This window comes from Thamnophis elegans, chromosome 1 (genome assembly GCF_009769535.1).
Source record: "Thamnophis elegans isolate rThaEle1 chromosome 1, rThaEle1.pri, whole genome shotgun sequence".
Lineage (NCBI taxonomy): Eukaryota > Metazoa > Chordata > Lepidosauria > Squamata > Colubridae > Thamnophis > Thamnophis elegans.
The window spans coordinates 182,689,726-182,703,063 of NC_045541.1; the positions used below are offsets into that span (position 1 = coordinate 182,689,726).

Consider the following 13,338-nt stretch of genomic DNA (forward strand, 5'->3'; position numbering starts at 1 on the left):
CTCCTAGAATAGTATGGGCAAAAGACTTTGGCTATGCTATAGAACTAGATAAATGGCACAAACTTTGGGATAGAAACTATAAACTGACAATGGCTACTGCTTATAAGGAAAACCTTTATAAAATGTTCTATAGGTGGCATCTGCCACTGGCAAGACTAGCAAAAAAGTTTAAAAACATGTCCGCTAAATGTTGGAAATGCACCCAAATGGTTCACCTACTCATTTAACCAGGCAAAACAACATGTCTCAAAATACAATTTTAGGTCTGGTAAAACCAAACCCCCTTTTTCCTTATCATCTTGCAGTAATTTTTATCTAATTTTGGGTTTTCTTCCTTGCCATATGTACTTAGAAATATCTGAAATAATAAACACATTTTTAATAACATATAGGGCATTGGACCTCACTAAGGATACTTGGAAAACATGAAAAAAAACTGACAGCAGGAATATTCTAAGCATTTGCAGAACTTCATAAGGAATTCCTTTATGGGCAAAGTCTTCTTTCTTGTTATCATTTATTAGAAATCTTATCACATTCTAAACATGACACAAAGACAAATATAAATGAGGACACTACTTGCATTTGTTATAATTTTTTGTTTCTTACTATACTTTCTCTGCAATTCAGATCAGGTCTCAGCAGAATAATGTAGCATTTGGGGGAAAAGATACAAGCCAAGAGAGCAGCTCCAGAGGCCAAAATGGAGAAGATCTCCACAGCCACCATGGACTTCCCTTTGGTGCTCAGGTAGGTGGGGAGGAAGGAGATCCAAACACTGCAAAAGACCAGCATGCTAAAAGTAATGAACCTGGCTTCATTAAAGCTATCAGGCAATTTCCTAGCTAGAAATGCCACTGTGAAACTGACAAGGGCCAAAAGTCCTAGGTAAGAGAGGACACCATAAAACATTAAAGCTGAGCCTTGCTTACATTCCAAGATGGTCTCTCCAAACAAGGAGTGGAAGTCCAAGTTAAGAAATGGGGGAGAGGTTCCCAGCCAGGTGGCACAAAGAAGGGCTTGAACCAGAGGACAGGCTATGACAATGGAGTTAGTCAATGGTTTTCCTAAGAGTTTCCTTGTCTTGTTCCCTGGCTTGGTGGCCATGAAGGCCAGAACCACCATGACAGTTTTTGCCAACACAGAGGAAACTGCAAGGGAAAAGAGAATGGCAAAGGCAGATTGTTGGAAGAGACAGGTGATCTTCCCTGGCTGACCAATAAAGAGGAAGGAGCAGAGGAAGCACAGCAGGAGGGAGAACAGGAGGATGTAGGTGAGATCTCGGTTGTTGGCCTTGACAATCGGTGTTTCATGATGTTTATAGAAAATCACCAGGACTGCAGATGTGATCACTGAGAAAAAAAGAGCAAGAAAAACTAAGATGTATCCCAGGGTCTCTTGATAGGAGAGGAAGTGGAGCATCTTGGCAATGCATTGGTCCTTGTCCTTGTTGGGAAATTGCTCTTCTGGGCAGGATTCACAGTGAGCTGCATCTAAAATCAAAAGTCTTTATCTAATGCTCTTTGAGCAACTACTATGCACATTATTCCTCCTGCATAAATGATTTGAGGGTTTCCTTTCTGCTGTTAACCTACCAACAAAGGGAGTAATGAAATAATCCCATGTGCTATTTATGGGCCATCATATGATTTGCATCACAAATCATCCATCATTTATGTTGATCCTAGGGATAGATTAGCCAGAGACAAAGATTGAGTTCCAGCTATCCATTCAATGTGCACTTCCATGACTAATGTAGCTTTCAGTCTGAGATTGCTGCCAGATTTTTTCTCCCATTTTGTAATAGAACCCAGAGAAGACTGACAGATCTGTTATCCAGGAATGCTAAAGCTTTATTTCTGTGTACATTATCCCTGCCTTGATCTCTCTGCTTTGTAAGTCAAATGTGTTCATTCCTCCCTCTTGCTCTATCAAAGAGACATAAATAGGTGGATCTCCTCTTTCTCTGGCAGGTCTATTACCGCAGAGTTTGATAGATATGCCAGAAGAAACACACTTTAAATAATCAAATATAAGTTTGGACTACATGCCCCACCTTCTCAAGAGAAGATTGGAAATTGGTTTCCCAATTAGATATGAAAATAGAAGCAGAAATGGAAGTTGGGGATTGATAATTTGTTCCCTCAAACTATCCTTGCTAAAGATTGAGGCAGGTGGCATCTGTGGCCAGGGCAGTTTAGATCAATAGAAAGGTTCTATTTAAAAGTATGAGTGAATGTCAATCCTATCAAAAATGACACAATAACAAAAATACATTGATTTAATGAATGTCTTCCTTGATACCTGAAGATTTAGAATGAAGTATGGTCTACCTGTCTGATTAGAAAAGGTTCCTTCTGGACAAGCATCACACTGGTAGCAGCAAACCTGCTCTCCCTCTGGAACTCTTCTCCTCTCTCCTGCATGGCACCTCTTCCTTCCACACCTGGCAATGGGGATCGTCTAAAAGATAACAATTAGAAATTATTTAAGAAATGAAACTGCTGCATTCATTCTTTTCTCCATTCCTATTTCTATGTTTAGAATCTCTTCTAAAGAGATACATTGCCACTGTCTATCAGAAATATGAAACAGCTCCTGAGGGATTCAGGCCAATGACATTCATGATCCATCAATAGATGCTGGAGATTAGAACTGGGGTTTTATCCTGCAGAGGAAGGCTTCTGAATGAACTACAGTATTTCTAAAAGAAAGAACCATGAGGATACAACTGTGTATTAAAGGTCCATGGAAAACACAGTTGCTGACTGTAATTGCATCCTGCATTTCAAGCAGACAATGTTCCCAAGCCTGACCCTTTGCAGAATGACACAAATGACACCTTGAATGTGTTACACAAAAAGCAGATTTTTCACCAAATGACTGTCATAATTTCTGACTCAATTGATTATTTTTCAAGTTAGAAAGATGTTCTGCATCTCGGGAAGAGAATGAATCTTACTCTGAACTTATAACTTTTCCTTATAGCTCACCTTTGGGGCCCAGACGATTTCATCAGAATTAATGGTGAAATCCTGGCCTGGGGGAGCCTCAGGATTTACTTGCCCAACCTTTATGGGGACTAAAGATTGATTGGGGAAGTGAACCCAGTTGAGAAGATCAAAACGAGAAGATCCCAGTCCATTTTCTGAGAAGGAGACCTCATCTCCAGCACTGTTGTTGAATTGCACATTGCTCAAAAAGCGAAGAATCTGAAAGAAAGGAGACCTTTAGAAATAGGAGTATTAGGGCTAGATCTAAAAATGAGACATCATGACTTCTATTATCACATAATGGTCATCTTTAGAAGACGGATTTATATTTTGAGAAGCTAGTTCCATCTCTTGGTGGCAATCTGAGAAATCATGTGTAAAACCAAATATTTAACTCTGAAACCATACATTTATCACAGGGCATTGTTTCCAACTCAAATATCACCAAAACTCAAGAATTTTAGTTAAACAATCTAAATTTAATTTTAGGATTTTCCTCTTGTGATACATGGCTACTTCCCAATAGTTCCTTTGGCCCAAGTTCTTGTTAACTGATAAATGAATGTTTGAAATGAATAAATCATTTCTATCAGAATCATGTAAAATTCCACTGATTTTCTCTGGCCCATTGTCAAAGGCAGCAGAATGCAGGAACAAGGTTTGATCCACTGGGCCCTGTGGAAGGAAGCATCTGACCTGCTTGGTCACTTCACTATTCAGAGAAGTCCAACACTTTAGCCTTTGGTGCAGGCAATTCTGACAAATTTCAGACCAGGAACCCATTAGGACCACTCTGAATCTTGCTCTGTGCTGTGGTTGTCATAGAAACAGAATCAAAGTATTGTAGCACAACAAATGGTAAACTAAAAAGATAAGACAGGGTCTCAGATGAATTGGTATCGGAGTATACAGACATTTAATCAGCAACTGAAGAAATTCATATAGGGAGCTTCCAATCTAACTGGACTGAGTCAAAGCCCACAGAAATTACCTGCCATGACTGGATATATGAGATCCTCTTTCTAAGCCTCATCATGGTTTGTTGGGCTCTGTATCCATGCATTGCATGTAAAGCGTGTGCCAGAGCATAGACAGCATTGTAGATATTGTAACTTTCTCCTGTCATTCTTTTTTCAAACGTGTAATTAGGCAGATTCTGCACATTCTCCTTCCCTGTACATCGTTTTCCCCACTTTAGAGGAATCTTCCCTGATTTATGGATCTTGCAGCCAAAAACAAATTCCCACCATTCAGGGAGAAAGACATCTCCTTGGGGGTTAAAGGGGTCTAAAGACAGAAGGAAGTGGCTGAATTCTGAAACATCCCCGGAATGGTCCCTAAAATGCAAGACCCCATGATAAAACTTTACAAATTGCAATGTGTCTTCATTTTCTTCAATGCCAAGTTTCCAATGGGAAGTGAAGATCCAAACTTTCCTCAATGATATTTGTTTGTATTTTTCAAAAGAATGTATGGCCTCTATTACACTGAGAGTAACAGTTGAGTCTGCAAACAGAATAAACACTTCTGTTTTATACCAGGCATTATACCACAATTTGCGAATAAACTTAATCTTTGTCCTTTCAAAATCATCTAATTCCAGCATTAGAGTGAAGGCTGAGCAGATCTCCTTCTCCTTCAGCATTGGCATCAGGGATGAGATGAAACGTTCTCCCTGGTCATCTTCAGGGGCCACCAGCCCGACCCAGTTCCACTGGAAATACAGGAGCAGCTGGACTAAACCCACATACTGAGGAGATTCCTTGGGATTAATCCGGAAGAAGGAAGGATAAACTCTTCTCTCTCCCTGAGAGAACTCAAAGCCAACACCGAGCTGGAGAAAAAGAGTTTATTTTGTCAAAGGCAAAGTTAAAGTTTTTTTTCAAAGTTTTTTTTTATTTTTTTATTCTCTTACATACCATTTTAAGTATACATTCACATAATGGTTATTCTTCTTTACATTTATCATTCCTATAATTTATTATTTCATTTAATAAGTTATAATGTACAGTTTGGGTTCCTTTGTTTACCATCCCTTCCTCCTGTTGTAGCACCACCTTATTTTCCCTTTCTTTATTCCCTCCCTTCCTCCTCTACTTCCTTCCTTCCTTCCTCCTCTCCTTCCCCTTCCTTCTTCCCTTCTTTCTCCTACTCCTGCTCTTCCCCTTTCTACCCCCTCTCCTTCTCTTTCTCTCCCTTCCCTCCTCCTCTCCTTACCTCTTTCTTCTTTCTCCAGTCTTCCTTTCATTCTCTCCTCCTCTCTTCCTTTCTTTTTCTATTATTGTTGGTGTCTCTTTCAAAACTCAGTTTACGTTTCCTTGGGATGGTACCAACCCAAATATAATTTAGTATCATTTCTTATTCTCTTACCTTTGCTAGTCTACCCTAGTTATGTTTCCCACCTTTATATCTCACTCTTGAATATATACTTATATATTTAATATTTTATTTTCTGTTTTCCCCTTCTCCCCCCCCCCTTTCCATTTAATAGCGCATCGTCTGGGTTCTATATCTTCTCCCTATTTTCTTTTCTAGCTTGATTTCTCTAGCCAATCACAAATCTTCCCCACGTCTTGAAGTACCCCGATTCCTCTTTATCCTTTATTCTCATTGTCAACCTATTCATCTCTGCACAATCGAATATCTTTTTTTATTATCTCTTGGTCTGTTGGTAGCTTATTTAATTTCCAACTTTGGGCAAATACAATTCTTGCTGCTGTGGTTACATGTCTAATAAAATTAGTATCCTCTTTCTTGAATTTCTCTGGGAGAGCATCTAGTAAAAATATCTCTGATCTAAATTCTATTTCTTGTAACATTTTCTTAGTCCAACATTTCCTTGCTTCTGCACATGTCCACCACATATGATAGTTTGAACCTATTGCTTGTTGACACTTCCAACATTTCGCTGATTTGTCTTTAAACATCTTTGCTAGTTTTCCCGGTGATATGTGCCATCTGTAAAACATTTTGTATAAGTTTTCTTTGTAAGCTGTTGACATAGTTAATTTATAATTTCTTTACCATAGTTGTTGCCACTTTTCTAGTTCAATCATATGGCCAAAATTCTTTGTCCAAGTTAACATTGTATCTTTAACCACTTCTTCTAACATAGTTATATAGTTCCTTAATTATTCTTTCTTCAGTTCCCATAAGTATCTTATCCAATTCCGAACTCCCTAAGTTAAAACCATATTCTCTTTTATCTTTTTCATATCTTGATTGTATTTGCAGTTGTGAACACAAACTTATATCAACTAAAAGTTTTATGTTGACTTTAGTAGTGATCATTGTGTGATTTGTGGTCCTTGCACTCAGGCTGACACTCTTTGACTGGTAAACTTAATCTTCTTCCCCTACTTAGCCATTTTTATTGGTTGTCAGAAGACAAGAGAAGAAACCAACAACCTGATACAAATAATAAATGGCACTAAAATGATGGCTACCATTTAATAAAGAATGAACTAAAAGTCACAAGCTCATTATATCCCCCATAACAAAACTAATTTTACTTTCATCATTGGCTTCTGTGTTTGCTTTTGATCTTTGTCTGTTTCATACTGTATCCAAGAGAGCTTTCTTACTTGTGGGACCTTAAAGATGCTGAAGATGGAGGCCATCAGTCTTGAGGATTTGGCACTGAGACCACCAAAGACAGACAGCAGAGTGTCCTGCAGGACACATTTGTAACCTGGAACCACTTGGGCTCGTAGGGAGAGCATGGAGAAGCTGTTCAAGGAAATAAGCATCTCCCTCTGGAAATGGCCATAGATGTGGAAGCCCAGGGTGATGTTGGGGAGCAGAAGAAAATCCTTATTGACCTGGGAGACAGCAAACATCAATGCAAGGAACTGCTGGTAGTAACTGGTGATGTATCTGTAGTGAAAAAAACATTGGAGAACATTACAGGAAAGCTTGTGCATGGCTGTAGAATTTGCTTCACTGTTTGGGGGAACTTTTGGGGGCAGGAGCTCCCAAATTTCATAGGGTTGGGTTTTTTTCTTTTTCTTTTTGGAATATATTTTTATTATTTTTACATTTAAAACAATGTAGTATTGCGAAGTCGAAGTGACCATACATTCACATTATATACAGCTAGTCTCAACCATTAACTATTAGCCTACTTAATACATTGTCTATCCTTCTGTCCAACCACAATATATACAGTTTGTTCCAGTCTTGTCACCTTGTCATACCAATCATAAAATCTGTTCCAGACTTCAAAATATTCTGATTCCCCTTTATTTTTAAGTTCAAGAGTGAGCGTATCTGCTTCTGCACAGGACAACACTTTTCTGATTGTATCTAGCTCTTATGGTGCATTTCCCCCCCCCCCCCAATATTGTGCATAAGTTATGCGCGCTGCAGTTAGTACATGTATAATTAGATAAAGTGTATCTTAAGCCCCTCCAGTATTATACCTAGGAGAAAAATTTCTGGTTTAAACAAGATTTGGTCTCCCACCATTTGTTCTAACCATGATTGAATCATTTTCCAATTTTTTTTGCCTCATTGCACGTCCACAACATATGATAAAAAGTGCCTAGTGTTTTTGTATACTTCCAACAATTTGGGGCCAGATTTTTAAACATTTTGGAGAGCCGTGCTGTGGGGGAGATGCCATCTGTAGAACATCTTATAAAGATCTTCTTTATACGCCGTAGCCATTGTTAATTTCTGATTAAGTATCCAAAGTTTTTCCCACTTAGCCAATTCCACATTATAACCGAAATTTTTCACCCAGGCGACCATTGTTTCTTTGACATGCTCCTCCTCTAGCTTATATTTCAACAAAAATCAATACAACACTTTGATCAGCCTGTTTTCTGTCTGTATCAAAAGTTTATCTAATATTGTGTAATCTTTGGTAATACCTTTCTTCTTCCTATCCTGCGCAAACCTTGATTGTATCTGTAAGTAGGATCACCACTCTACTTGTACCCCTTGTGATGCCAATTCTAATCTAGTTTTGATCTAGGGTTGTTTTTCTTCCAAAGGATTTCCCTTGGCTAAACTTGGATATCTTTGTGAGAAAGGAGAGAAGCCTTTCCACAGATATCATGGGCTGTTTTATACTCTCTATCATCCCTGCCATATTCACTTTGCTGCAATGGCTGTAATCCTTTCCAACTGCCCCCCTTTCACTGTAATTATTTAAGGTCTCTGTTGGAGCAGATTCTTCAGGTGGGGTAAAAATGCTGAGCACAGGACTACAGTGTGTGTGTGTGTGGGGGGGTGTCACCTCATAGATTTATTGTAGGCCATTATTCACCAGCAATGCTGATTCCAACACTGAGAGGGATTTTTGTAACTCGGGAACACTTGAAGAGTTTTGAACTTTTATTTGAATTTTCTAGCATAAGTTACTGGTTAGATTAATATTATAATTTGACTTCTTCACTAGGCTAGCATAGCTTCCCTCTTCATTTTTGTTATTTATCATCTTCCTGATGAAGAGATTGACTATTCCATTTTCCATTCTATTTTAAGAGTTTGCTAATTTATCAAGAAGAGCAGAAAATGTCCACTACACCAGGAAAGTTCAATACACCAGAAAAAGGAGTTCTGAAAGGGGTCCCAGAATTTAAAGCAAAGTAAACATTTATCTGCATGTTTCCCCTCCAGCTGAAATTTACACAATTCTGAAACGAAGAGCCACTGTATTAAAGTCACAGAGAGGAGACTGTCCAATGGTTCCCAAGGGCAAATTCCCACCAATAATGAGATCACCAGGACTATAGTAGCTTTCATCTACTCCCATATAATCCGTGAGTACACATATGTTTTGCAGCCTCTTCTCTGTAGTTGGAGCCTGGAGCCAGAAGAGCAGAAGCATCAGAAGCAGCATGACTCCTTCCCTGTCGTTCACCTTCCCTCCTAGAACAGAAATCAAGGTTTATGCAGAAACTGATTTTAGGATTGTTCTTGAAATCTCACTGGAACTTTAGCACAGCAGACACCAACTGTGCCACCTGGATGGCAACAGGACAAATTTATATCAACCATGCTTCCTCTTACCTGTGTTTGGGCTGTGACCATAGAGGAAACAAAGGAACATGAGTCTCTTCCAACCCAGGTGTGAACTCTTTGTGAGACAGCCAAAGGTGACACGTTATTCTCTCTGGTGAACTCAGAGACATTTCTTTGAAGCAAGGTTTATCCTGGAAGATGTTTGTGTGTAGAAATCCCATGGGGATACATGAAGAATGACTGCACTTGTGATAATTGCAGGGAAAAGCCATGGGCCTCTATCCTTAGCAACAGCCTCTCTTCATGCAACAGAATGGAAAACATGTTTGTGTCTCTTCTTGTAATGCACAGAGCAGATGGAGTCATGGGGAAGCTGTGTAGTTGACCTACATGAAAGTGACCCCTGCATACAAGATGGATTTGGGCTTTTGCCCCAGTTTGGTCAGATAATATGAGTGCAACTTGGGTATAGTGGCACAAGGCAGAAATGTAATTTGAGGAAGAATCTCAAGATATTAACTGCAATTTTTTGGCAAGAGTTGCAAATTTCCATTGCTGTAGCCTAAGGGTAGGAATTGTCATCCAGGTGTCTCTTTTGGCCTTTTGGGGTGCTGCTCCCCAAATTTCTAGGTCTGAAATTCTTTTCTTGAAAATTCATTCACAGGTCCAGTTGGGATCATTACTGATACACAAGCCTTCCTACTGCACAGCAACCTGTCTGAGCCTCTGGAGGGCATTTCACAGTTGACTGAGGGGTTCCCCAGACTTCTGGTCTTGAGAGAGATCCATTTGCCATCCCCAGGGCAAGACTTAGAGGCATTTCAACATGGCCCCCATCAATCTTGGCTCAACTCAAAACAGACCACTTCCAACGTGATCTGAGGAGGAGCTATCCTTGTCCCCTTTGTCCTGCCCAGATCATGATGACTTTGAGATTCTTTTATGCTGCCCTCTCTGCAGGGAGGCTGGATCTATTTGACCAGTCCACTCTTAGTGACTGATGGGGTTCCAAAGGGAAATGGGGATTATACCTGAGGCTCTGCTGCATGGTCCTTCTGAGGACTTGGCCACTACCTGGAATAGGAAAGCTACTGAGGCCTTGGATGGGATCACTGCATGCAACCTCTCTTGGTCCATGGTTCCCAACATGTCCCATGATTCAATTGAGGGAGCTGAAAAGGGTCAAGAGACATCCAGAGTTCTGCTGAAGGAACACAAAGGAAAAATCTGACTGAACATGAGCTAGAGCAGGGGAGTCCGAATCGATTTCATTGAGGGCCATATCAGGATTGTTGTTGTCCTCAGGGGAACAAGGAGGGTGTGAGTGTGTTACTGTGTGGTTGTGGCTATCTGGGCAGGTATGGCCAGAGTGGGCATGGCCAGAGTGGGCATAGCATGTTCGATGTCCCTCATGTCAGGGGTTGGGACCAGGGTGGGCGCCAGGCCCTGATCCACTGGAAGAGTCTCACCGACCCTCTCAGCCCACTATGGCAGTTCCTGGGGCCCTGGGCAGAAGGCACCTGACACTTGAGTTCCCAGGGGGACAGGACTCTACTGCCCAGCCCCAGGACTACCTGGAGCAAAGCAAGTGGCTATGAGTGTCCTCAGCTGACTTGAGATTGGAGCAAGCATCTGAACTTGATTCTGCCATATGGAGTCATGACACTTCCTGCCCAGGGAAAGAGAGACAGACCACATGAATCATGATGGGAGGGGATCATGGAATATCCCGCCACCAGAGATCTCATCTCTGGTGGCGGGATATTCCATGATAGAAAAGATTCTCCTTCTAGACCCTGCCAGCTGAAGCTCTGACCACAAGGGCCTGCAGTACGGCCCTTCTGCCTAATTGAGAGGAATTGGCCAAAAGCATTGGGTGAGATGCTTCCTCAGATACAATCATAGAGCTGGAATGGACCTTGAAGTTGTCGTAATCCAACCCCTTTCCCAAGGCAGGAGTCCTTATACATTCTGAACCAATGGCTGTCCAATCGCTTCTTAGAAACCTCCAGTGATGGAGCACTCACAACTTCTTGAGGCAACCTATTCCATTGATTAATTGCTCTCTGTATCGGGACGTTTCTCTCCCATTCTAGGTTGGGTCTGTCTTGGATAAGTTTCCAACCATTACTTCTTCTCCTTCCTCAAGTGATTTGGAAAATAAACGGACCCTTTCCTTGGTGGGACAGCACCTCAAAGTTTGGAAGAGTGATATCTATGCACCTTTGGGGTATAGCCATGCTGGCGATATCACCAGACAAATTGTTTTCAGATAATACTGGTTTTCTTGGCCAAGAGCCAGAGAGGAACACCATGCCCAAGAGCCAGAAACAGCTGAAAAGGAAACCTTTACCTTTTTGCTATCATTTCAATCCTAATCCTTCTCTTTGTTAGTGTAGACATACATAATCCCCTTAGCCATTTATTTTACCAATACAGGTCTGGACTACTTATCATCTCTGTGGCTTTTCTCTGGACTCTTTCTAGGGTCTCACATTATTTTTGTATCATGGCAATATGGTAATTTAGTTATTCTGGCCCAATTCCACACTTTCAATGTGATAACCCAATCCTTGAATTGGATCTGGATGCAAACTAGAAATGAATGGAGCTTGTATAATAGGGCTATTACATGGGCCATAGTAGGGGCAGATGACATTGTTCTCCTTCTACATTCAGCACCAGCTGTAACTTCTTAATGCTTTTCAAAGGGAGCCCTATGTAGAGCACGTTCCATTAATTCAAAGGAGAGATGACCAGGGCATGAGTGTCTGAGCACAGGGACTCATGATTCAGGAAAAGTCTAACTGGCACATTATAAGAAGTTACACCAAGGACTGCCTAATCACAACTGTCACCTGTTCCTCAAGGAAGAGTTGTGAAACCAGGAGAGCCCTCAGATCACAAACCAGCTCAGTCTGAGGCATTGCAAACCCTTAAAGCCAAAGGTGAAGAACACTCAAATAGAGGAGCCCCCACCCACCCACAACCACTCTCTCCTGCCAAGGTTCAGTTGAAGTCTGTTCTTCTGTATCCAGGTTCCCACAGCACCCAGGCACCATGAAGGAGCATGCAAAGTACTTGTAAGTTCACCTGAAGCACCAACATACAACGGGGTATCATCTGCATACAGATATATCTCATTCTATGGTAACATGTAGGTGTTAAATGGGAACACAGAGAGCACCAAGTCCTCTGGCATCCCACAAAGCAGGGGCTGCATGGTGGACTTTTCATTCCCTCTCGAGATCAATTGGGACTGGCCATGAAGGAGATGAACCAGCACAAAATTCTACTCCACTCCTTTAAGTCCTGGAACCAACTCAAAAATATACATGGTCAATTATATCAAAAGCCACGAAAAAGACCACAAGAACAAGAATGGATTCATGACCTTCATCCTACTTCCATCAGAGATCATACAAAAGCATGAGTAATGGCGTTGCTGTCCCATTTCAGGTCTGAAGCTTGGCCAGATGAAATCTAGATAATCCACTTAATCTAGGATCCTCTCAAGGTGCAGCCGTACCACTTTCTCAATCCCCTCTTAAAAGAGGAGGTGGGAGACTCGATGAAATAATCAGCATGATGGAGTCTAGCAAAGGTTTCTTGAGGAGAGGCCATACCAGAAACTCTTTAAAGGATGCTGGGAAGACCCTCTTCCTCAAGGATGAATTAACCATCCTTAGGACCCACCTATATGGCACTTTCCAGTTGGCCTTGACCAGCCAAGGGAGACATGGATCTACCTCACCGGTGGCCACATTTATATCCCAAGGATGGCTTCCTTGGGCTCCACAGTGTCAAACTGTCCCTAGATAACTGGGTAAGTCCTTTCCATAGCCATCTCCATAGGATCTACACCATGCTTGGCCTCCAACTGGGAACAGATCCAAGTAATTTTATCAACCAGATGCATGGAGAATTCCTCTGTGAGGCCTGAAGGAAAACCTACATGTGACCCTTATTGAGAAGGTTCCAGATCATCTTTACAAAGTCCATAGGTGTTATAAGAAATCCAATAAAATGGAGAGATATTGACATTTTGAGGATTGTACTGCCATGAGGTAGTCCATAATAGAAGCTCTAGCTCAGATATGTCAAACACAAGGCCTATCCCACCCGAGTCCATGCACAGGAGGGGGCAAGGGTGCAGGGGCCAATGATCCGGCAGTACCCGCAGCCTTCTGGGGCCCACTGGTGCTCCGCAGCCAGTGCTGTGCAGGTGGATCCAAGCACTAGGACCACCAGGCCATCCCTCCAAGCAGCCTGTGGAGGCAGATCCGTGGGGAGAAGCATGTGATCTGTCCTACTGAATGCACCAGGGGGCCACCCACTCACTCACCCACACTCTCCCACCATTTGTTTTTGCTTT

At 41.5% G+C, this 13,338-nt stretch overlaps 1 protein-coding gene across 1 annotated transcript; it reads right to left on the reverse strand.

Annotated features, from left to right (window-relative positions):
• Nucleotides 1-259: 259 nt before the first annotated feature.
• On the reverse strand, nt 260-10,100 carry LOC116506785 (vomeronasal type-2 receptor 26-like). The gene is made up of 8 exons (XM_032214698.1): nt 9,995-10,100; nt 8,630-8,870; nt 6,578-6,869; nt 3,985-4,707; nt 2,994-3,212; nt 2,334-2,463; nt 610-1,487; nt 260-358 (listed from the first exon to the last, which is right to left on the reverse strand). The coding sequence occupies exons 1-8, from the start codon at nt 10,098-10,100 to the stop codon at nt 260-262; spliced, it is 2,688 nt and encodes an 895-aa protein (XP_032070589.1).
• Between the last annotated feature and the right edge of the window lie 3,238 nt (nt 10,101-13,338).

Coding starts and splice junctions, on each gene's coding strand:
- LOC116506785 (XM_032214698.1), bottom strand. CDS start 10,100: ATGGACCAAGAGAGGTTGCATGCAGTGATCCCATCCAAGGCCTCAGTA. Junction 8,871..9,994: donor ACCATGCAGCAGAGCCTCAG/GTATAATCCCCA, acceptor TTTCTGTTCTAG/GAGGGAAGGTGAACGACAGG. Junction 359..609: donor TGAATTGCAGAGAAAGTATA/GTAAGAAACAAA, acceptor TTATTATTTCAG/ATATTTCTAAGTACATATGG.